This window comes from Kogia breviceps, chromosome 13 (assembly GCF_026419965.1).
Source record: "Kogia breviceps isolate mKogBre1 chromosome 13, mKogBre1 haplotype 1, whole genome shotgun sequence".
In the NCBI taxonomy this organism is placed as follows: Eukaryota; Metazoa; Chordata; class Mammalia; order Artiodactyla; family Physeteridae; genus Kogia; species Kogia breviceps.
In genome coordinates, this window is record NC_081322.1 from 22,058,933 (window position 1) to 22,085,111 (window position 26,179).

The 26,179-nt window shown below is 39.3% G+C and overlaps 1 protein-coding gene across 1 annotated transcript; it reads right to left on the reverse strand.

The window, feature by feature from the left end:
* Positions 1-6,546: 6,546 nt before the first annotated feature.
* AKIRIN2 (akirin 2) lies at positions 6,547-25,938 on the reverse strand. Its single transcript, XM_059083155.2, has 5 exons — positions 25,429-25,938; positions 10,577-10,720; positions 8,389-8,538; positions 7,170-7,241; positions 6,547-6,898 (listed from the first exon to the last, which is right to left on the reverse strand). Exons 1-5 carry the CDS (start codon positions 25,661-25,663, stop codon positions 6,888-6,890), a joined length of 612 nt encoding a protein of 203 aa, XP_058939138.1. The 5' UTR covers positions 25,664-25,938; the 3' UTR covers positions 6,547-6,887.
* Between the last annotated feature and the right edge of the window lie 241 nt (positions 25,939-26,179).

Sequence of the window (26,179 nt, forward strand, 5' to 3'; positions counted from 1 at the left end):
TTCATATGCATTTGATTTAATAGTACTTATTCCTGCTCGCCCAGTTTCTTGCACTGGCATTCCTCACTTTAGTAAATTATGTAATAAGATGAACATTCTAGAGGTTTCTCCTAGTGACTACAGAGGTTCTAGAACTGCCTCTGCTGCCCCATTTCCTTTAGTCTTACAACTTAGAAAGCCCCAAGTTGTTTGGATTTATGCTTAAAGGCAGTAAATATTCTACTTCAGGAAGACCCATCATGGAGTGTTAGAGCCTCTAAGGCCTTTACAAATCACATCAACCTTTTAAGACTCAGATGAAATGACATCTGAATCTCTTCCATGACAAGAACTCATCAAGACAATGAAAGAAAGAGACCTCAAGTTCATTATTTAGTATTCTATTTCAAAGAGAATTCTGGGAAGTGTCTTTAAGTATACTCACTAACATACCAAAATTACCATGCAAATATGACCAGGAGAAAAAAGTCCAAATTCAGTGAAGACTGTTTTAGTTGCAAACCTTAGAACTGTGTACTTGCAGGTCTTTTTGTGTGTGTGTGTGCTTTGAGGAAAAATTTAATGTATAACTTTTAAAATTTAATATAAACAAACAATATATAACTTAAACTTCATTAATTCTGGAGTGTTAAGGAGGTATTATGAGTATAAAGGGCATCTTAGCCCTCTGGCAACAGGGTGGGCCGAGATGACGTTAATGGATAAATGCTCCCTTCCCCACTTCCTGCTCCAAAAACTAAAAGTGCTAGATGAAATATACTCCAAAACAAATCGTCAGAATGTTGCCAGGGTTAAAAAGAAAGGTAAATCCCAAGGTACAAGAAATGATTGCAAGCCAGAGCAGAAAGTGTCTAGCCCTACAAAGCTTTGAGACAATTACCAGAGTAGCATTAGTTCAGATAGATTAGAAGTCTTATTGTCTTCATCTACAAGATGCCAGGATTTCTTATTCAGTAGAATTTTAAAACATGTACATATGCACAAAGGGCTATCAACTTGGAAAGTAAGGAATTTACAATATGTAAACACAAACACCACCAATAAGGAAGAAACTGGAGGAATAAGAGGCTTTTGACACCTTGGAATCCATGTGTTAAAGGCAGAGTCTCTGTCATTAGGGGTCCCTGAATGAGGGCATGGAGCAGAGCCTCTGCCAATGCTCGTGATCACAGCAGAGAATAGACTTCTACTGTGTGAAGTTTTCCACGATTTATCTTAACAGCAGCTAGGTCACTATTTTTTCTCAATATTCTCTAGCCATTCCCCTCCAATCAGAGGTGCCCTCGATCATGTGTTTCAGTTTTGACTATGGTTGGTAAAATCTAGGGAGAGAATGTGTGAATGATTTTAAGGATTTTCCACCTGTTGTCTTAAGTGAGGCAATCAGCAATACTCCATGTCTGATTAACGTGAAGACACCATCAATATCTACAGTGCAGTTTCCTCAGCTTTCAAATGGTGCAGATGAGCGTCAGATAAAATTGTTTAGAAACCATTCCTTTTGACAAAATGCTTACACTGTAAGGTACAGAGGAACTGGCCTCGCACAGACCAGCAGATTTATGTCAGTCTGAGGCATTTGAGGGCTCTTGAGCCCTGCTTCCTTTCTCTTTTGCTAGGCATTTAGTTGAATTCAGCCTATCTAAATGCATGTCAGGCACTAAACCACTTTGATTTTTCTTACTGTCTACTTAAAGATTAGGTAGGAGAGTAGCAGGATGGAAACTGTTTTGTAAATATTCAAATTGAAGCTGTAAAATTGAAACATGAAGCTCATTTGTGGTAGCCATTAATGGAGCACAAAACCCTCAAGCCAGCCTGTAAAGTGTCAGCTTAATTATGTCCATTCTTTAATACTGTAAACCTTACAAATGGGATATTCTGATGTGCTAAATCTTGTGTTTAATGAAATACTAATCTGAAAAGTTTGAAAATTTCAAACTGTTGAAGTAGTTTGAAATTTTTTCACAAAATATTTGAGCATGTACCACGTGCCAGGCACTGTTGCAGGCACTTGTGATACTTCAGTGAGCACAGATCTTTGCCCTCATTGCATTCTTGCAAAGGGAGTACAACGATTAATTATATAGTATATTACAGAAAAAAAACAAACAGCAAAAAGAAGCAGGATGTCATGATGCAGTTTTAAACAGTGGTCAGAACAGGCCTGAGATGACGTTTGAACAAAAAGATTTAGCCATGAAGTTGTATGGAAGAAGCGCATCGTACACAGAGAACAGCAGTCACAAAGGTCCTAAGGTCCTAAGGGCAGCACGCAAGCTGCACTGGAGGAACAGCAAAGGTGGCCAGTGTGGGACACGCAGTGAGCAAGAAGGAAACTCAAAACTGAGTGAGGTGGGGTGGAGGGCAGGTAAGTTATGGCCCTGTAGACCCTTGTAAAGTCCTTAACGTCTATAGGTGGGAAGCCATCTAAATAAAAGACTTTAGACCTTTAAGGGATCACTGACTGCTATGAGAATAGATTGGAATAGGTGAGGAGATGCAAATAAGGCAAAACAAAGACCAACTTGGAGGTCACTGAAATCATCCAAGCAAGACACAAATGTCTTCAACAAGAGTAATAGTAGAGATGGTGAGATTTTAGATGGATCCAAGAGCAGATGAAGGATGTGAGGAATTCAGGGCTGTTTTTTGGCTGAGAAACTTCTCAATGTAGATGCCATTAGCTGAGGAGAAGTTTAAGAGGAAAAACAAGGAGTTTGGTTTTGGACGGAAGTCTTCAGACCTCTTATTAGATATCCAAGTGGCAAGGTCACATAGGGAGGCGAATATAACCATCCTTAGGATGAGGTGAGATTCCCGGAGTGAGTATGAGCAGGGGGGCAAGGAGCCCAAGGTCGAACTCTGGTAATGCTTTAAGTTCAGAGAAAGGAAGACTGGGCCAGCAGCCAGTAATGGGAGGAGAATCCGGCAGGTGTGGTTAGTGTCTTGCAAGCCAACTGAACAAAGTGTTCTAAGGTCAAAGGTTGATTAGATTTAGCAATGTGGAATATATGGGTGACTGAGTGGTTGAACAGTGAAGACTAAGCCTGGTAGCCATCACCTACCAGATGACCTAACAAGTGTCTAAACTTACCGCTAGTCCATACTTATCACACGAAGCCATACTTTGTGTGATACACTGCGGAGATCAGAGCATCATCTTATACAAAAGGTTTAACCTGAAACGAATAAATGCTTTAGACCTAACTTCCAGTTCACAGTAAGTGCAGAGGGATAGAAGAGTTTAATGACATTAATTAATTAATGACAAAGAAACATTCAACAAAACAGGCCTAGTTGTTCCAGAAAGTCAGAATCTTGATTGAATCCTGCTTTAGTGAGAAAGCTGCAAAAGACATTTTGAGGACAAATGGGAAAATCTGAATATGGACTAGATGTTAAATTAGGGAAGCATTACTTTAGTGGGGATGCTGTAATTGAAGTTATGTAGAACCCCCTTGTTGTTAGATGCATCATGTATATGTTCTTTGAAGCAGTTAAAAATATACATATAGAGCAAATATGGCAAAATAATTGTTCCCTTTAAGTGGATCGTTGGACCAATCTTTCAGCTTTTGTTTTTTTTCCTAATAAAAAAATTTGGTGACAAAAGGTGGGGGGGGAAGAAGATTGGAAATTTAGAAAATCCTTGAGTTGTGCTTTAAAGGTTATAGAACAGAAAAATAGGTAATAGCTAGAGAAGGATTATAGGATCAAAACTTATTTTTTTTTGGCGGTACGCGGGCCTCTCACTGTTGTGGCCTCTCGTTGCGGAGCACAGGCTCCGGACGCGCAGGCTCAGCGGCCATGACTCACGGGCCCAGCCGCTCCGCGGCATGTGGGATCTTCCCGGACCGGGGCACGAACCCGCGTCCCCTGCATCGGCAGGCGGACTCTCAACCACTGCGCCACCGGGGAAGCCCCAAAAGACTTTTAATAGCATGTTTATTATGTTTATGGGGATGATTTAGTAGACAGGAAATGGAGGCAGGAGAGGACTGCTGGCCCCGTCTTTGAATGAGCTAACGCCCCTCACCTAGGGCCGAGGCAGGAGCAGAGAACTGCTGGAGCCCTACCAGTGAGTACACAAGGACAGGCTCATGAGGTGCTTGAGCAGGATATTCACTTATTAACACCGATTACTGTGTAATTGTGAAGTGAGGGAGTAACGAGAATCCCAACAAGGCAAACACTGTATAGTCATTTCCAACCCTAGCTGCTTGGCTCAGTTGAGGAGCATATTTAAACAGACTCCAAGTCTTCCCTCCCCACTTTAGTCTTCTAAAGCAGTCTCTGTGGGTAGAACCTGGGGAAGCGCTCCAGTTAATACTGCTCGTGTAATCAGTATCTCATTTGGAAACCATCTTCTGTAGGGATATAAGGTCTTGCCATAGGCCAAAGATAGCTTTGATATTTTAAACCTAGAGTCTTAATTTTTTTCTGATTGCCTGTGCCTATTTTTCCTAACACAAAGAACTATACCTGGTGATGTGCCTTGTTAATAGTGACTTACTGAACACATTACAGTAACCTGCTGAGTACCGCACCACACCAGCACTGCCTTTTACTGTAAAAGAGTAAGATGACTGTTAGCACACTAAATTCTGTATACTTACTTACTAGAAGCAGTCTCAGGGCTCTTTGGGAACTCAAAGTGCGGCTGGTTATTTGCACTAATCACCACCTACTGGGTCCGTCTAAATCTTGGATTAACTAAATCCAAGAAGTTGCCCACATACTTTATTTTCTGAAATTACCTCACACACTACTTAAAATCAGTAAGCAGCCTATGAGCTAGGACTTTTGCTAAGGTGGACAGCAGAAACTTGGCTGTGGAGGAAATTTTGTTCTTGATCAAAGCTGAATCTAGAATTAAAACATATTACTTATGGCTCCATTCAGATTGCCAGCACTGATTTCCTTTTAGCATATCTTGCCCTCTAAATATAAAAACCAGCTTTTATAAATTTAAATCTACATAAAAATTCACACATGCTTATTATATAAAAGAATGTTCGTCTTTTGGGGGTGAGAAGAGATAAAGCATATTTACAGTCGCTCTGCCCCCCTCCTCCACGTCTCAACTTACTGCTTGCAATCTAAAATGCTGTCCCACTATGCGAGCGGTTCTCGGCTGGGGACTGTTTTCTTCCCCCACCCCAGACATCTGTCAGTATCTGGAGGCACATTTTTTGGTTGTCACGACTGGGGGAGGGTGCTACTGGCATCTAGTGGTTGAGGCCAGAGATGCTGCTGAACCACCTACAAAGCACAAGGTAGTCTCCCCACAACAAAGAATGTATCTGGCCCAAATTGTCAGCAATGCTGAGGTTGAGAATTAGTCCATTAAAACCAGGTAGAATTATCCACCCTACTTAAGGTCACCCTGCACTATACCAATGTTTCTCAGGCACTTAAATGGGCATATGAATTACCTGGGGATCTTGTGAAAGGCCTATAACCACTTTTTTGGCCTTGTTTTAAAGAAAGAATTGGTGAAATATAATCACTAAAGTTAAAAAGGAGGAAAAAAAATTCTTTTTGTGGGCTTCCCTGGTGGCGCAGTGGTTGAGAGTCCGCTTGCCAATGCAGGGGACACGGGTTCGTGCCCCGGTCCGGGAGGATCCCACATGCCGCAGAGCGGCTGGGCCCATGAACCATGGCCACTGGGCCTGCACATCCGGAGCCTGTGCTCCACAGCGGGAGAGGCCACAACAGTGAGAGGCCCGCGTATTGCAAAAAAAAAAAAAAAACTTTTTGCGTCTTCCACTAATTAAGTCAATTATAAATATTTATGTCCCAGCATATTTATCATTTAAGTAGTAGAAACATGCTAATAGAATTTAATGAAAGAATTCACTGAAGTATTTTTCCTCACTTCATTATAGGAAAGCTGTGTTTGGAAAGCATGTATGGAAAGGGAATTAGATATGCTGAATCATGCTTTCATATAATGTCCTTTAAAAAAGGTAAAAATTCTACAGTTGTTAAAACTGACCTATTATTTAACCTATCATGCAGTCAGAAGAGAAACAATTTGGAGTCAGAACTCAGTTTGTGAAAGTAGCACTCAAATCTTAGATTACTTGGTATGTGAAAGGACTGATTTTGAAATCTTATTAATTAACTTCACTGATCCCTGGACAATGCTTACGTTTAAAACACTGGCTTTATTCAAATACTACCCATCTGTACATTAAAAACAAGCAGATTAGAAGTAAATGTTTTATTCTTCCAACTAAATTCCAGTACTACAAGGGCAGTAAAACAATGATACACTGGGAAAAAAATGCAGCAATAAACATTTGTTAAAAAGACTGATAGAATAAATAAAAACTACCAAAAAAGGGTAGGGGGAAATCATATAAACCCATTCTGAAACCCCAAGAAGTCCTGGAGTACAGAAATGCCCTCCTCCTTCACTATTTCACAGGAAGCACTGAAGGCTATTTGCTTAATAATGTCCTGGGATTACACTCTACATTATTAATAACTGGTTACAGCTTGGTTGTAGTGCACAATTAAAATCACACTAACTTCATCTGAATTGTCATTCTACAGTTTTATTTACACAACCAGTGAAGGGCATGTTCTTAGAATACCAGCTTTAATCCTTTCCAAACATTAATATAAGAAGCCAAATTGTAATGATACAGCAAATGAGGCCACTGGCATTAATACAGGTAGCAAAGGTCCACATCCGAGTGGTACTGACATCAAGGAAATTTCCAAAACCGGTTGCTGCCTAGGAGTGGTTGCCACTGACGAAAGCTTGAAACAACCTGTATTCACAGAGGGTACTGGCATTGCTGCATGTCGTAACTGGGACCTCTTACAATAACTCAACAAGGAACAAGGCAGCCCACAAATGCAGAAAACATGATTCATGAAACATCTAAAGGGAGAAAAAAGGAAAATTAGGGCTAAGTTCAGGTCAAAATTTAAACACATGCCAAATCTTCATCCCGAATATATTTGCCCCTAGGTATTTAAGTAACCAAAAGTAAGCCTTAATAAGGTTTTGCTGCCTATTTCCCTCCAAACTTTCCATGATTTTCTGTTAAATTCTTCTTGGGTATGAAGATAATTATAATAAACTATAATTATAACAAAAGTCTTCTCCGTAAAAGACTGTCTTGTTTTTGGTTTAAAGATGAAATACTTACAACTAGCAGGCTGTTCTCCATATCGTCGCATTATTTGATCATGCGTAAACTTCACAAATGCATCATATTGTTCTATAAATAAAGATAAACATCAATTACATGATTTGCAAAAATGCCCTTTTCTCTAATATATTAGAGCCACACAAAGTGAAAAGTCCAATATATATAGTGAGACAATTCTAAGCTGGCACTTAATCAGACAAAAAAACCTCAGTAATAAAAGCTTATGAAATGGAAAGAGCATGGAGCTTAGGAAACTTACATTTGTTCAAATCACACAACCTCCTGTATAGGCTGGGTGGGGCTTATTAACCTATTAAATTTAAAGGGCTTGAAATAACATATTTCTCCTCTGAAAGTTATTATAAGTGGTCTACGAATGTCAACTTACTGCAATGAGGGGAAACATGACAACAAAAGAGTAGCAAAATATATGATATATGTATATATATATGATACATCCACCTGTAACCTAATCAGGCGCCACAGGAAAAGATGTTCTATAACTAAGCAAATTCTCTCACCTGTGTTAGCACCTTGACTGATTTAACTCCTTAATCAAGTTTACAATATCAATATCCAGTAAAAATCTGTGGCTTAAAAATCCAGGGGGAAGCCTTCCCTGGTGGCACAGTGGTTTAGAGTCCGCCTGCCGATGCAGGGGACGCGGGTTTGTGTCCCGGTCCAGGAAAGTCCCACGTGCCGTGGAGCGGCTGGGCCCGTGAGCCGTGACCATACATAATATATTTACTACACTTAAATTACCAAATTTTATGGGAAAAAAATTTTTTTTGGATAATTTAAAGAAGACCACAGCAGCTTGATACTCTAAAATTAGGTACACAGTGCCAGTTAGATTACTTCAAGTGTCCAGAAGTGATGGCTAAATTATCAGGAAAAATACAAAGTCAAAAACCCCACAACCAAATTGAGCTAAGTAAACAGCCAAAGCACAGGGTATACCAAAAGAAAAATCTAGTTCCCTAATACTGCTGCTGATCTACATACATGACTAACATACTATTTCTTAAGGTCACTAAGGAGGACCATGAGCTATATAGGAAAGTTCACTTCCTTTCTTGAATTGAAATTCTCTGGTTCTTAGAAAATACCCTGTACCAGTGTATAGAAAGGGTAATTCAACTGCTGTGAAGTGTATGTGGGAAAGAATGCATTTCTTAGGATGAGTTTCTGGGAGACTCTAAAACTCATCTCATACCTGCAAGTTTTGTGTTCAATATTTCTTCATACTCTTCTCGAACTTTCTCTTCACGCTCTTTCAATAAACGTTCACAGATCATCCCAACCTGCCGTAGAGTGAATAAGGGCTGCTCTTTTTTTAATGGTGAGGAGGCTGCTGATGGAGTCCCTATGTACAACATGAACAACAACAAAAAACGCACCAGATTTAGAGCCATCACAGAAAGCATCATCTAACTGAGGAGGTTTCACTTGGATATTTTCAATGCTCATATATCAATAAAAGCATTTTTCTATCAGTTTTTAGCACAGCATCTCCCTAGTCTTAAAACAGGTTTAATACTATCAGCTTATAGCTTTGGAAGAACACAGCAAGATGTATGCCATCAAATATAAGGGGAAAAAAGTGTGAAGGTGAGTGGAGACAATGTGACAAGATACAAAACTTAATTTTTTGTTTTTAAATTAATGATATTAGCTAGGAGAGACTTTATAAAAAGAAATACTGAGAATATATCCCTAATATTCAACATTAAATTTTACGGTTCAGCATCCTTAAAGATTAATGTAGCAGCCACTTAGATAGTAGCAGATTTCTTCAGAATGCATTCCTCTTAAAAGTATTACTTAAGGCACTCTGATTTTCCAAAAACATTCCTCTTTTCTTGAAAAGAACATCTGAAATTAATCTTTGCAAACTCAGGATTATGATAGTCATCCACAGTAACACTGCTGCAAGTATTCTACACACACACAAATATATACATTTGCTATCAACTGTTTGTCCTGTTTATCTGCCCCAGTTCCTCTTTTCACTTGCTCCTTGCAAACTTGCATGGCTGGACGAGTATGTCAAAAAAAAAAAAAAAAAGTATGTTTGTTTGTGCTATCTCTACCAACAAGCTGTAACAGAATACCAGAATCCTAATATTCTGGTATACAAGAATAAAACTATACCAGCTTCAGTCCACAGCTACTAAACAGTAAGGCTCTATCTTTATTTACTTTCAAATTCACAGCTTTGTTAGTTGAGACTGCCAGTTCACTGATCTTGTAAGAAGTGATGAATTATGATGAGCTTGGTGCCCATTGAGGGTAGAGTCTCTTCTCTACCCTCACCTCCCCTTACCAAGTTTCACCCACTTATACCTGGCCCCCCACATTGGCAGGAATACTGCAGAATTTAGTTCTGAACAATTTCATGTTTCCTAATCCAATTTTATTTGACTGTTTTATAGCCTGTGAATGTTTTCTTATTCTGCCTGGTTTTCCTATCCCTGCTGGGAGGGAAGGGGAAGGCAAGGCAAGCAGGCAACTACTGTCACACAAAAAACTATTTTTGCTGAGAATTTTACTAAAGTAAGAACCATTTTTTTTTGTGTGTGTGTGGTATGCGGGCCTCACTGTTGTGGCCTCTCCCGTTGTGGAGCACAGGCTCCGGACGCTCAGGCTCAGCGGCCATGGCTCACGGGCCCAGCCGCTCCGCGGCATGTGGGATCTTCCCAGACCGGGGCACGAACCCGTGTCCCCTGCATCGGCAGGTGGACTCTCAACCACTGCGCCACCAGGGAAGCCCAGTAAGAACCATTTTTGATGGCTCTTCTTTAGTAAGAAGTTTAACTTTAACTTCACTTCAAACAGCCCTGAGTTTTACACCTTAAATTTTAAAAAGTGTATTTGCAAACTATTCTCTCTAACAAGAGGCAGGGAAAAAACTGATACAGGATCAAAATTATCAACCTTGAGGTAATCTATCCTGAAACACAAGTATGTGAGGGTATATGTTCAGGGACATTTTTGTAAATACTGTAATAGCAGAAATTCTGAGTCTTATCTATCATTATTAAATAATTATGGGAAATCCATAAAATGGCATTGTATTCAGCCATGGCAAGGTACATGTATACCTAATAGAGAAACATGTGGCTTCATCTTTTTTTTTTTTTTTTTAATGGAGGCTACAAATCATAGCATTTATGGGGAAGTCCACTTAGGAGGTATTATATACAGGTGGTTGTCTTTGAGTCATGAGAATCCAGGTGGCTATTACTTATTTTTGTACCATATTTTTAAGAGATCATGAATTATTCGTATGGTTTTTTTTTTTAATCAAGGGGAGAAACAGGAGCTTGATGACCGAAGGCAACTTGTATTACTTTTTCCTATAATAAGTGAAAGGAAATGTTACTTAGTAAGTCTGTTATTACCTGGTGAAGCTGGTCCGCTGAGGAGAAATGCCTGTGGCTGTGCATCAGAAGTACAACATGGATCTGTCTGTTGGAAACTAGTTTCTAAATGTCTTCTCTTCTGCATGCGCTTATACTCTTGTTTTATGTTGTACAGAATTTGTTCTAAAAGAAAAAAAGTCAAAATTTGGCAAGATATAAACTTTCAAGTTAAAAAAAGATAGGTTGGGTTCTACCAAAAATATTCTCTTCAAATAATATCGAGAAAACTTATGTTCTCAGACGAATTAGTTTCAGCATAATGGGGACACTCATTCAGAAATAGCACACACACCACCTGGAATCCAGCTATTCTACAATACCATTCTTTCTCAGCACTGACTAGTAAAAGATAAGTTTTTCATTCAACGTAAAGATTAGAGAGTCTGTGAACTGAAACACGTATTTAACTCAGATTCTGAAGAGTACCAAACTCAAAGGTCATTTATTCACTACACACATAATTATTAAACTCACAAGCTTTTCTAAGATCATAAATAATTAGAAGCAGGGAGGACTATGTAAATACAGGCACATACCAGTGAGAAGTGACAGTAGCAGGTCAGCAAAAATGAGAGTAGATGTGAAATAAAGTCATCACACATTAAATGGCCATAGCCATTAATATTAAGCTTAACAGAATTGATGAATATTACAGCATTAGCAGCAAAGTACTGTTCTGAATCTTTGGGGTAAAAACCCATGTAAAGTGATTGGTACATAACAGATGCTCAATTAAGAACCACTACACCACAGTGCCATTATCTTCAACCAAACCAGGAGTAAAAAAGTATAAGGAGGGCTTCCCTGGTGGCGCAGTGATTGAGAATCGCCTGCCAATGCAGGGGACACGGGTTCGTGCCCCGGTCCGGGAAGATCCCACATGCCGCAGAGCGGCTGGGCCCGTGAGCCATGGCCGCTGAGCCTGCGCGTCCGGAGCCTGTGCTCCGCAACGGGAGAGGCCACAACAGTGAGAGGCCTGCATCCCGCAAAAAAAAAAAAAAAAAAAAAAAGTATAAGGAACATATCCTTTAGGCCAGTATGATACATTTTATAAGATTTCTAATTCAAAATAGTAACCATTTAGCCTCTCCAGAAAATCCCTCCCTGAGGTTTCCACTCCCCTCCAAACAGACTTTCTCACCACCACCACAGTTCCTAAATTAATCGGTTATCCACATGAAAACTACATCCCAAGAAGTTTATTAATCCCAATCAAAAATAACAGGCAATAAAATGTTTCATAAATATAATGGAGTATAATTTTAACAATTCTGCAATGATGCAATTTCAAAATGAACTGAAACTCAATTGAAGGCTAAAGATTTATATAAGATAAAAACAACCCTTTTTAAAAAATTTAATACTAGAGGTTTTCTTTAAAATTTTTTTAGGTATATACTTCTCATCTCTCTTTTCACTTCATTTCCCAGTAAGAACTTTTAGGGCTTTTGAGATAGACTGAGGGGACATCAATCAGTCCCATAAGCATTTAGATTCTGCCAGTTTCATTATTGTATTGATAATTAGAAATCAATTAAAAAATAAAAAGCTGCAAAAGATATATCCAGTGAAGATTCCATTTATGTAAATGTGTGTAAACAAATCCGTTTTACATATACACGAATGCGAACTCACACATTGGAATAACTAACCTCAGGTTGGTTGTGTCAATGTCTGTATTTAATATTTTTCAGAATGTTAACATTTGTTTATATTAAACATGGTCATGTTCACTCCTTTTCCATTTATGTGAAATTGTTTATAATTTAAAAATGAAGTTACCAGTGTGAAATAAAATGGCTGTCTATTGAACAGTTAAGCACCTTGACAGAAAATAGGCTTCCTAAGATTCAGAGGTGACCAATAAAATTAGTGCAACATCCTATACCAACCAGGTCAGGCACACATATCCTCATTTTTCTTAAATAACAACTCTTTCAGTAGCGATATTCTAAAAGGTTTCTAAAGTAAAGATGTTTCGATCTCATAGCACTTCACTCATTTATCATTTTATGTTCAAAGCTACCATCATCCTGATGAAAAGTGTCATTCAAAGCATCCTAAAGTTTATTCACAACCAAAGACTTCAAATATATTAGCACAAAGTAACTTAACCTTAACCTCTTTTGTGTCTTATTCTTTGATCACCACACAGCTGTCCTCAGATTATTCTTCCTTTTGCTTCACAAAAATCAACCAAAGTACAACTAAGATGTACCAAAATAATAGTTGTAACAGACTCAATTTGTTCATCTGAAAGTCTCAAACAAGATCTCCTAGGGGGCTTCCCTGGTGGCGCAGTGGTTGAGAGTCCGCCTGCCAATGCAGGGGTCGCGGGTTCGTGCCCCAGTCCCGGAAGATCCCACATGCCGCGGAGCAGCTGGGCCCGTGAGCCATGGCCACTGAGCCTGCGCGTCCGGAGCCTGTGCTCCACGACGGAGAGGCCACAACAATGAGAGGCCCGCGTACTGAAAAAAAAAAAGATCTAGCCTAGGATTAACATAATATATAAAATCGCCATACCATCTAATATTTGAGACATCATTACAAGCAAAGGAACTGTAAGGCATAACTTACAAATGAATTCACCAATTAAAATGTAGTTTGATGAGTTCTGAGAAGTGCATACATAGTCCTGGAACCACCACAACCACAATAATGAACTTTATCACCCCATGAAAGTTCTCTCATATTCCTATTCACCACTTTTACCAACACCACTGCTACTTATCTGCTGTCATTATATAGTTTTGTCTTTTCTAAAAGAGTAGATGTTTGCCTTCTTTCACTCAGCAAAATGCTTTTGAGATTCATACATAATGTTGCATGAACCAGTAATTCCTTTTTATTAATTAGTATTCCATTGTGTATACATCACAACTTATCCATTCTCCTTTTAGCAGACATTTGGATTGTTTCCAATTGGGGGCTATTATGAATATTCAAGTCTCTAGGTGGACAAATTTTCATTTCTCTTGAGTAAATACCTAGGAGTGGGACTGGATGGCCTGATTATATGGTAAGTGCATAGTTTTACTTCGTAGGCAACTGCCAAACCATTTTCCAGAGTAACTGTACATTTTGCATTCCCACCAGCAATGTATGAGTTCCAGCTTTTCTCCACATCTTTGCCAACACTTGACATTGTCAGTTAGAGCTGAAGAATTTCAAATGCTACTGCACTGCTTTTTATATCTGTTATGATACAACTATGTCATCTAAGCCTCACTGTGCCCTCAGATGCTCTAATACTGGTAACGTGATCAAGAACGTTATGAAGTGAATGGTCCAAATTTAACTTGACCAAAACCCTCAACGCTCAAAGTAGCAAAAAGCTAACTACAAGCTTCTAGTTCATGTTATCTTGGTTCAGAGGTATATGCAGTTTTGAAGCTAATAACCAAGAAATCTCCCCAGATTCAATATTCCACAATTCACATTTTAAGCTCAACCTACATATTTGGCCAACTTTAGTTGCTTCCATGCCAGCTGGATTAAAGGCCTTCCATACATCAATAAAGTACCTATAGTACCTATGTCTACTTAGTCTTAAACTACTTAAATCTAGCCATCTCTTATCAAGCTAGAATGTGACATTTTATTCCAAGTACATGTAACTTCTGACATTGTGTTGCCAAAAAAATTTACTGGTCCATTAAAGAAAGTCAAATAAAGCTTCACTAACATCAGTTTTAATCATGCAGACTTCATATTTGGCTTATGAAGCAAAGATTAAATTTGCAGCAAATCACTTAAGAGCAGAATATGGAGTTATTTTCATGACAATCTACACTACAAATGGCTGTGGTATATCCCTTTTCAAAATCCTTAAAACTACATCACCCTTGTACTACACGGTCAATCCCTGAACAACATGCGGATGTGGGGTGCAGACTCTTCCGCAGTTGAAAATCCACATTACCTTGTAGTTGGCCCCTGTATCCAAGAGTACGGTTCCTCCACTTGCGGCGGGGTTCCACATCCTTGGATTTAACCACCTTTAGATGGTGTAGTACTATAGTGTTTACTATTGACCTGTCAGTTCAAGCCCACACTGTTCAAAGGTTAACTGTAAAATACTTGTAAGAGTTTCTTGCACTGTACTAGGTTAAGTGAAAGTCAGAATTAGCAAATTATGACTAATGGCATTTGCATTCTCAAATCTAGTAAATACCACTGAGAATGCTAATAAAATTCTCCTCCTTAATAGGCAGATTGTCAGTGAGCCTGCACTTATTCCTTTGGAATATTAAAAAATATATATAAACAAAAAAACCTAGGTAAAAGTGAAGAGAAAAGAAAGGCCTGGCCTGAGGCAATAAAGCCTGTTTACTCATCTTTGTTGCCAATGATTACTTGGAAAACCCTGGTCACAATGAACAAGGTCAACAATATAAACAGGAAAGTAGATGGGATTTAAAAAAAAAACAACTGAGTTGATAATGGTAAGAGAAACAGCATCAAGATGGGACTGAGAGCAAAGGGAAAATGGAATTAAAAGCAACCAGAAACGTGTTTAAAGGAGAACCACAAAATGGGGGGTGGGGGTGAGGGGTTGTCAAGTACCTCTCTAGAGTAGAGTCCATAACCATAAGATGTCTAAAACTTGGTGATATGTGAAACTAAACTTTTGCTCCAGACTTGTATGGACTTCCTGTTTTCCTACTGACATAATTACTAGATCAAACAGTAAGGCTTCATTAACAGTTTTAAGTTCAGGTGTGTAAAATCCCTTTATTATCACCTAATATGCTAATTTCTCTATGGAGCACCTTTGAAAACAAGGTAAAAGTTCATCCAAACAGATTTAACTCAAACAATGGGATTAAAAATGAAATAAATCTTGAAAGCCTGTCAGTGCTAGGGAGTAACACAAATAAAATGAAAAATCTGTACACAATTAAGTACAGAAAACCTGCAATAGCCATTAAGACCTAAAACGGAAACTGTTCCAAATAAAATAACAGAGCAAATCTAGAGCTCAGAACTACAGACATTGCCATGTCTACTTTATAAATTAAAACACACAGAATTCAGAGTTGCTATGGAGGCCCATCTTTGTAATTCAGCTATTCTCCCAGATCATCTGATGAGAAACTAAAACAGTTCTTATGGATCCTTGAGGGAACCTTAAGGACAATGTTCTTATCCAGCCAAGAGCTATCTAACTAAAAAGAATGAGCTGATGCCATTTTAAATTTACTTCAAAATTATTGCTATGTCAAAGGAACCTGGAACCACATTTTTAACACAAGATTGTTAAATTGTATCTACGGTTTTAACTTCTATTTGGATTACCATGAATCCTAGTAAGCATAATATAGCTATACACAATTATATAAACACTAGGATACTGGCTACAGTACTTTAAAAGCAACTGCCTGAGATTCTAAATTTACATTACATAATATTTTACTGTATAAGAGGCATTCATTTATCTCCTACAAGAGGAGAAATAACTATAATTACTACAGGTCAAATTCTATTATTTAACTGGAACTATAGTAGCCAATGATTACTTACTTGAAATAAATGGCTCAATTTATTAAAATCCTTCAGGTCGAAGTATAAATTACAAATTAACTGCACAATGGGAGTCACTAATGCAAGAAGTCCAACAATGCTCAATCAGCAGGTAGCTCCTCCCAGATATCCAAGAAGTTTCATACCTCTTTTATATTACACTAGATTCTAAAGGGATGTATGTTAACCATGCTGCTTTTGTTGTTTACTTCTTTACTCTGCAAATGTCTTCTCAAATAGCTTACAAGCTAGAAAAATACCGAGTAATAAGAACAAAAAAAAAGAAATGGTGAAGAGAAAGGGGAAACTGAACCCTCCAAAATCCAAAACCCAAATATGCAAGCTACAGAAAACATTCAGTGCCAAGGCAAGTTTCAGCTTCTATTCCAATTAACCATGGGCCATCAAAACAAGGTAAGGTTTGGAAGGACAGAGAGCAGACTCCTTGAGGAGGGCTGTAGGGCAGCACAATCAAGCTAAAGAACAAACCCTAACACACATTAGGACAGCCAAAACACACATATGCACATAAATATGGAGATACAGCAGACCTGGAAACCAGTGGCTGCAAACTGATGATTTAGGAGGTAAATGGAACCCAAAGACATGTCTGGCCTGAATACTTTCTTTTTAAAACAATGTGGCCAACATTTAAAAGTTGGGTGATTTTACATTAAAAGTCAGATTTTTGGCTACTGCTTGTTGTGAAGAGGTACTGGACTATGTGGCAAAATTCAGCTGAAGAGCAGCTGCTACCTTTTGGGCTTAAGTTCTCAAGTGCTTCTAAAGCTTTAATGCACATGCAAACCACCTGGGGATTTTGTTAAAATGAAGACTATGTGGGACGGACCCTGAGTTATGCATTTCTATTGAGTTTCCAGGTGATGCTGCAGGCCAGGAGCAAGACTGGAATTCACAAGTCCTCACCTCTTTCACTCATTTTTATTACTTGCCTGAACTATGGGCATTTAAATTTCTATCTCCCGCTTAAAATAATAACCCATCTATTGTGGCAATTAAAAAGAAAAGTGGTTGGTTTATGTATTATTGGACATGCCAAGAAATGGAGGGGAAGAGAAGGAAAGCAGTAACAGCAAAGATTATTACAAGTACCAAAATATTAAGGATGATCTAATTCATTTTGCCACTCTCACCTGGATGACTTCTGTCTCCTGAGACAGACATACCACCCCCCCCACCAAGCAGGAAAATATTCTGTACATCAATTTAAACTTGGACCTACTTAAAGAGATTCATTACATGACAGTAACATACATATATTGATTCATTTATATGAATTTTATATTCATTATGTGATTGAAAGTAGACAAATGCATTTTTCAATTCTGTCCGCTTTAAAAAGAGCAAGTAAGACTACCTCTCACGCCAGAAGACACTGATTGGAAACCTACAGACATCTTTTGTTTATCCCATTTATTTTGTAACTTAGTTGTGAATACTTAAAAGTCAACAGATTTTGAGAAAATTCTGACTTCTGGGCTAAGAAAACCTTCTGGGAAGGTATGACAATAAAAAGTCTAAACTTCCCATGGCTGGACCTGAGAGGAACGGTCTGAACTAAAGATATAACTTAGAAAGTCACCTGTACGAAGTCAGGAGCGTGCATATGATCACTTACGGAGCTATTAGGCTGAACAGGAATGGAGCTGAACCTAGAACTAAAGAACTCCTAAATTTATGGCCAGATGAAGACAAGAAGCAGCTGGAGAAGTGGAAGAAAACAGTGCTATGCAGAAGGTTAAAATACAAAAGGTATTTCAAAAAGAAGGGAGTGTCAGCAGTGTGAATGCTGTCAAACAAGGCGAGGACTGACTGTGTGCCATGGAAGTCATCAGTGCCTTGACAAAAGCTGTCTGAGACACAAATATACTAGGAGTAAGTTGAGAGCCAAAGAAACGGAAGCAAGTAGACTACCTGAAAGCTCTTTGAATTTGGTTTTGAAGTGGAGAATTCTGGATGACTGCTGGAGGAAAATGAGGATGCTTCATTTACTTTATAATGGGAAGCCTGACCATATTTAAAGCCAAAAGCAAAGATCTGGTTGAGAGACAAAAATCAGATAAGATTCCTTTGGAGAGAAGTGGGATCCTTCCCTCACTATCTCATTTAATCTTCCTCAATGATACAAAAAAAAAAAAGGCACAACCATTGGTAGTGTTGGTACTGGGAAAAATGAAGAAGCTACCATTTGATGGCCCCTGTTTTTTCTGTGAAGTACATGGAAAAATGGAAGGACTGCTGGACAATGTAAAAAGTCCCATTTGAAGTTGCCCTACTGTAACTATCTCCAGCACTCAGGGACAGGAAATGCTCTTAATTCTCACAACATTCCTAGGAGGCAGATACTACCATAATCATGTATGTAATTTTACAGATGAGGAAAATGAGGCCTTGCTTCAGTATCTTCTGAAAGGTCATACAGCTGGAAGAAGGTTAACCCAAGCCTGATCTCAGGGCCTAACCTCTTAACATCTACTACCCTCTCGAGTATTAGTACACCTAGCCAATCTTCCGCTGAGTACCTAAAGTTAAAATGTACCACAAGGAGGAGAGCGAATTCTTAAAAAGCAGGATGTCAGTTAGAATAGAGGGATCCACTGCTACATATTATTAATACTTCATACACTAAAATGTCAAACCCTATTGACTGTTAAGAAGGTAGTGACCAAAACGGAGCATAATTCTCATTTACCTACAGCCCTGCATTTGCAATCACTGGCTGTAACAAAATAATTGTAAGAAATTTTCATGTTACATCCGGGTATTTATAAAAAGGATGCTTCATGTGTCTCTAAACTGCCCCTGCTGAGGACAGGTATCTATAACTAACCAGAATTTTTTATTGGTGTTTCCAAAGTTAGGAATTACTCTAAATTGGTAGGTCGGCATTACCACACATACAGGACTGATTACAAGACCAGCTTCTGATAATGTACTACTTCACCTTGGGCCATGGATCAGGTTCCCCTGTTCTGTCACAACCACCTAAAACCTCCTACACACTTTTAAGCAATTATACTGCTTAGACAAGTTTTTCTTCCAGAGAATTATATATCAGCACTAGGAACAAGGCAATCTTCTGTAACAAAAGACAAAGTTCAAGGAAAGTAATGCCTGAAAAGTTGGCTTTCTGCAATCTTTCAAATTCTACTCCACATTCTATTCTTTAATTGCTACATCAGTTCAATGATACTATTTTTTTCTTAAAAAAAGAAACAAAAGAAAGAAAATCAACTCCTCCAGGTCCCTCCCTCCAAACTCCCTCCCTTTAGTTAGATCTTTAGATGGAGTTTTCTAAGAATTAACATTAACGGAAATGAAAATAAATGCTAATAAACCAGAGTCAGAATGCACACCACAGACTAAAACACTTTACATAAGCTTCAATAGTAAAAAGTGTGACTTAATTAAGTAAACCAATTTCAATGCTTAGGCTGCCAAAGGTGAAAATAATGCTAATGTGGACAACTGTCCACAAAGAATTAAAATAGGTATTTTGATAAAGCATAAAGTTTATGGTATTTTTATTCAAGTTTAGCTGGCTTTAAAAAGTATCAGCAGTGGCAGCTCTGTCAAGTCCCTGGACAAACTGTCTTTTCTTTGCCTAACCAGCATAGAATCTGGAACTCAAATGAGGTTCATAAAAGCCTGAACAAGTGACTTCTAGAGGAAGTATTTAGATTTTTTAATAATGCTGAGAAAATCCAGATACATGAATGTAGAAATTAAAAATTAAGTCAAACTCAAAGGCTGTATTACTGAAAAAAAATCACAGTAATAAAAGATAAGATCACATTTTAATAAAATCAAAGTGTTGCAAAGCATTTATACTTCAGGATGATCTGCCTATGACATTTGTGACAGATAAAAATTAATGACTTATGATTTGTAAAGGGAGGAAGAAAGTTATACTCCAAGACAAACTAAAAGCATATTCTGAGCTGTATTTCTAGCGCTGGAAGGATAAAAACCACTACCACTACCCAAAAAAACCTATCATCACAAAGATTACACAATCTGGCATAATGCAAAATTATGATCAAAAGGCTGAAAATACATATCAAAGCTGACAACTTGACATACACTAGATTTTTAATTTACCTGCAAGCATTCTCTCCCTGCTCAATTATAACTGCAGTATCTTCTCATCATGCAAAAAAAATTTTGTTTTAACTTAAATCATTCAATCCCTTTAGAAATGAAAGCTCAGAACTTCACATTACAAAATATTTTCTCCTAAAAATCACGTAAAATCTTTAAAAATGTAATTCTTCGAACCAGCAAATCTCTGAAAATGGTAAAATCCTTGTAAATGGGCTATTTCAAATACTGAAACGCACAAAACCATGTTTATCATCACTCTCCACAAAGATGAGGGAATACTGAGTAGACTTCAAGCACCTCAAAAAAGTATTGTTCAAAGTCTTAAACTAAATAAATGCTGTATTTCTTGTTACTCCTCATTTGTTTTGAGTCACAATTTAAAAAATATATGTTGTCACATATTGTGGCTTTATTGTCACAAAACAGTCTAAAGAGAAAAAGTGGTACAGAAGGAGGAGAAGAAATGAAATTGTATTTTTTTCTTAAACTTCCGAGTCTCTAAGAACCTTGGGAGATGCCAAGGCTTGATTAATTCAACAAATACATTCAATAAATATTTTAAAACTTTATTTGTGGTAAGACATTAACTAAGAGGGAAAGGATGGCAGATAAGAATACCTCTGGGGTTATTTTCAAACTCTACAAGTCCCATCTATCTCCTCAAAATCCAGGGGACATTCCTTTTAACTAACAGTCTTTGCTACAAGACTGCCACTGATGCATCACATTTCTCAGGTGTTTAGAAAGTTGTAAAACATTGGTAAGCTGAGTTCTAGAATCCTTATGCTCAGCAGTAAAATTGAAGATGAATCTCTTAAACTAGATTCATTTGTGAAGACCTCTTTACCATCTGCAGATGGTTCATATAGGCTTGACCAAGCATTCCACCCCTGTAGGTAGTCTTCTCAAAGACAAGAAATTCACTGTGGTTTCACATATGCATAGAGAACATTCTGTGAGTCAATAGTACTAGCACAGGGTTAATAAAAAGACTGCAAGGACCGTAAATTGCTGGTTAATTCACTTATGAGTACTTGAAAAGACCCAACCCCAGTACCATTCATTATCTTGTTTCATAAACCAACTATCCAAAAGGTCCAAACTTAACCTATGCTATCTTTATTGCATTCTTCTTTAAATGGAAAGAGAATCAAAGGTTTCTTTTCAAAGAGGAAAAATAACACAAAACTGGGCACTTCCAATGAATCTCTTATTCTCAACCTTTTAAAACAAAAGCATTTCTATCACTGTCTTCCTGGGTCTATCTAAACACATAGTAAAGACCTAGCTGAATAATACCCAATATATTCTTTCCTATAAAGCCCTTCAAGAAAATGGAATAAATTTATCATTCTCCTTTACATCTTAGTGTATGTCTCTGTGGCAACCATGGTGGCTAGGAGCATTTTCACCTACCGAAGAGCTAACACCCCTGTCCTCTGATCTAGCCATGTTTACCCAATGTGTTTCTGTGCTCAAGATAGGCTTTCATTTTCCTACTTTCAAAACAAAATAGCTCAATAATGAATACAACTGCATGCTGCTTTTAATGGCTATAAATGTACATGATTATTAAATGCATAATTCATACAGCTATTAAATAAATGCAGCTACATACACAGTCCTAAATAAAATATCAGGTTTAAAATCTGAAGTACAAAGACCATTAAAAACAGTTTGCCAAATCCACTGAAAAACTAGAAGCAACTTAACAGCTGTCTAAATAACCACAAAATATTAAAAACACTTCTGGCTCAATATAAATGACATCTGAAATGAAATGTTGCCTCCTCCAACAGACATCTCATTTGTTTGTGTAGAACCATTTATACTTCATTTAAGCCAGCTGGTGTCTCCATTTGCAGGCATGTATCAATGTCTACAAAACAATCTAAGTTCCTGTAAACCCTTCCCCATTCACAAGCTGCAATTTCCATTCCTGATGGCAAGTTTCCAGCAAATACAATGAGTTTTTACAAAGGAATTTTAACTCTTCATCCAACTCAATTCCTAAGGCAGACTAGAGCAATGGTAACAAGTCGAACAATGTATATAAAGGTGCCTAGCAAACTCACAAATAGGTTGAGTCCATAGAGGGATCATTTCACTCAACCACTCATTCATTCACTACATAATTATGAATAACAATGTCTTGGATTTGACTGACAAGTATACTATTTTGGTTTTATTAAAATAATTTTGTTCTTGGGAATGTCACGATAATCTTTTGGCTAAATGATAATATTCTGAGATGTTTCAAAAACCGATCGACAAGGATAGAACACTCTGAATCTGTTTTCAACTAATGCCAAGATGAGTACTAATGAAGCTAGAAGAGGCATTCATTTTCCCAACCACAGCCAGTGGTTCCCCTCCCACACACCTTCAGCTATCATTCACTTTTCCTTTTCCACATCCAGGGATTATTACAGACCTCAAGGCTGACACCCTTAACCAGGGTTGGGCAAACTTTTTCTGAAAAGGACCAGACAGTAAATATCTGAGCTTTGGGAAAATACAGTCTCTGTCAAAATTACTCGACCCCGCCATTGTAGCCTGCAAGGGACATGGACAATACTTTAAAAAAAAAAAAAAGAATGGGCATGGCTGTGTTCCAATAAAATTTATTTGCCAGCTCTTGCATTTTTCCTGGTATTAAGTTCCACTAGTTTGAAAAATATTGATTTAAATAATAGTCATGAAGTCAAACTTTGGAATAACCTTCCTGGGATAACTAGAACAAAAACAAAAAACAAAGCTAGGGTTTAAAACAGACGTCTTAGTTCCTGAAACTAATAGTAAAGCCTCAACATGACTTCAGCTACATATCAGAAAACACTATATACATATCCAGAGAACAATGATAAAATCATGATAAATTGTGCAACGCTCTGAAAAAAAATTCACTTCAGTAGTCTAGTTGTATATTGTTTAAATTATATTTGAATTCACTCACAGAAGTGAAAACAAAGAGCTTCCATAGAGCCCCAATCAATCTCAATTTGGTAAGTTGCTTTCCGTTCCCAATCCCAGCTACTTATTTCTGCTAAGGACATATGGATATTCACTCTTGTAAAGTTTAGGAATCACCACTTTTAAAATAGGAATCTAAAAATTAGGTATTTGGGAAAATTATTTCCAAGTTAGATGACACGAAAACTGGGAAGCTCTCTGATACCTGCACAACACTGCAGCTCCCATTATGACATCATGATTACAAAAACCATTACAGGAGCATGCCCAAAACTGGCCATGTAAACACAAGGCTAAATTCAATTACATCTAAAGTGTCATTCAAAATCATAGTTAAAAACGTAAATTTTAGCAATTCAAAACTTATGCAATTTTAACTGCTTTTCTCTAGTTGGAAAGATTTTCACAGACTAAATAAATATCAGGGTGTGGTTTTAGAGTTCAGGATATGATCAAACTTGGAGTAGATGTCAAAAACCCCTTGAAAAACAAAACACAACAATATTTTGGAAAATGTGAATTTGAATCAGCAGGCTTAAACGATTCCAAAAATTCCAGTCATTTTACTATTACACAGTCCACTTAACTGAAATGTAACATAATGTGCAGCCAACTGCATTAGCCAGTGCTTCAAATATATCAATGAAATGACAAATTTGCAAAGGATCACAATTCTTTCTGAATTAATTCCATTTAAAGTGAGAACAAATATAGCCCCTAGCTGACTTACCTTATATGCTCAAGACTATTATAGCATTTAGATATACTTTAACTCCCAAACCTAACAATGTATTAATTCACAGCCCCCCCCCCCATGAAATTTATTGCTGGTTAGCTAGAGCTATTTTTAAGTGGCCTTATGAGGTACAGACTCCACAGTATCACTTCAACTTTCAATGACAGCATTTCACTAAAAAGACAAACTCTAAAAATAATGTTAACCACCAGGAGCTCATTCTTGACATTGTTTCAACAGCAAAAAATGGTAGCCTAGGCATTTGAGGTCCTCCCCATATACTGGGTGAAGGATATTTTAAAAATCTGACCTGAAAACAAAACTAAGTCAATTCCAAATGGAAGTTACCAAATGCAGGTAAATACTGCCCACAGATTTTTTTTTAAGCTGATGATAAAGAAACATGTAAATCAAATTATAAAAAAGCTTTGTCTACAGATCATGTTATTACCAAAGGCTCACACACACGAAACCGTTGCCTGCTACACACACAAAGGAAACATTTACACTACCAGTCCACAAAAAAACTATCTTAAGACTGTGCCAGTAGCACACAAGGATTTTCAAAGTACAGAAAAAAATGGACACACACATGCAGTACAAAGCAGCCAAAAGGTAGTTCCCCAGTGTCACTTTCAGGAAATGTCTCAAGATGAAAAGCAAAAATAGTCTGAAGTCCCTTGGAATCTTGGGTTGATTTATTATTCCCAAGGCCTGGGCTTTTTCTCCCAACAGACTTTATCGGGCAGAAATAAAGCACTTCCAACTAAAAGCAACTACTCAGCCCCGATTTTCAATACAATTCGCTTTTCATTAAAAGTTCGAGTTTCTCAAGGTCTAGACGTATAGTGCGATCAGATTACGGCACTCGGGAAGAGCAGTTTCTTTGTTGTTGACCCTGCTAGGGAAACAGGTCTTGACTCGGCCCAAGTGGCGTTCTTGTGGGTGATTAATGACAGGCCTAGATCTCGCCCTAGTGACATCCCTCCCCACCCCCTCCGTACTAAAATCAGCCATGTCTGAAAGGGAGGAGGGACTGCCGCTTCGCCTCCAACCACCCAGTCCAAGACTTGATAGGTGCAACCAATCGATGCCGGGGAGACAGCCACCGAGAGTCGGGTGAAACGCGTGACCCTTCGCTTGCCTAGATTTCCGTGTAGCACCCCCTCTGATCATTTCCGCTTGGGCTCTCCAGACTACGGAAACGCTCAATTCTGGTCCCTCGGCGCAAAGAAAAGGACCTTCCTCTTCCCCACAATACCCGGCGAGGCACGGCCCCTACCCCCACCCCGACCCCCTCCCGGCCATTCCCATTGTGTCTCCAAGGCTGGAGGAGCTTGTGAAAAGAACTGTGGTCGCCCGAGGGCTCCGCTAAGTACGGGGACGGTCCGGTACCCCAGTAACGCGGCCGCGGCCCGGGCACCCCCGTCCTCTCGCCCCCTCCCCCCACGGTGGCCGCGGGGCCGAGTCCCACCTGTGGTGAGGCGGGAGGAGACGTCGCCGAAGGGAGATGGCTCCATTCGGAGATACTTCTGCGGCGAGGCGGCGGCGGCCGAGAAGGAGGCGGCGGTGGCCGCGGCGGCCGACGACGGGCAGGCGGCGGCCGAGGTGGGCGCCGACAATGGCGCACATCGCCTCCGCTTCGGGGACGCCGGGCTCAGCAGAGGGTCGAAATCCAGAGTCCGTTTCAGAGTGGCTCCGCACGCCATGGCCGGGGCGCCAGGCTCGTGTGGGGTCGGGGAGGGGAGGACGAGGGAAGGGGAGCAGAGTGGAGCCCCGAAAAGAGCCTAACCGACCGGCTCAAGAGCGGAAAGACGGGTGGCGGAGCGCCGGCAAGGGGAGCAGAGCCGCCGCCGCCGCTGCTGCCTCCGCGGCAGGGGCAGTGGCCCGGGCCGGCCGGGGCGAGGGCGGGAGGGGCGGTGGCGGCGGCTCACGCCAGCCGCGTCGTGGCGGGGGCTCTTCCGCCTCCTCAGGCGCGGCTCCCCCGGGAGAGGCTCCGGCCGCCCCCGCCGTCCGTTCGGGCTTTGAGCCGCGCCTGAGGCGCTCCTGCGCGGAAACCGGCTCCTTCAGAAGTCGAAACCAGCCCTGTGAGGTGTGAGGCTGCAACGCGGCTCCTAAGACGCCCAAGCAGCGTCAGAAGCTAGAGAGCGTCGGTCGATGCGGCGGGATTGAGAGGTGTCGGTGGCGGCTGGAGCGCCAACGAACACGTCCAGCCGCTTCGCTCT

Excerpts from the sequence above, each read along its gene's own strand:
- AKIRIN2 (XM_059083155.2), bottom strand. The coding sequence starts at position 25,663 with ATGGCGTGCGGAGCCACTCTGAAACGGACTCTGGATTTCGACCCTCTG. Across the intron at positions 10,721-25,428 it reads CTCCTCCCGCCTCACCACAG|AACAAATTCTGTACAACATA; the intron begins GTGGGACTCGGC and ends TTTTTCTTTTAG. Across the intron at positions 7,242-8,388 it reads ATTGAACACAAAACTTGCAG|AACAATATGATGCATTTGTG; the intron begins GTATGAGATGAG and ends CTTTATTTATAG.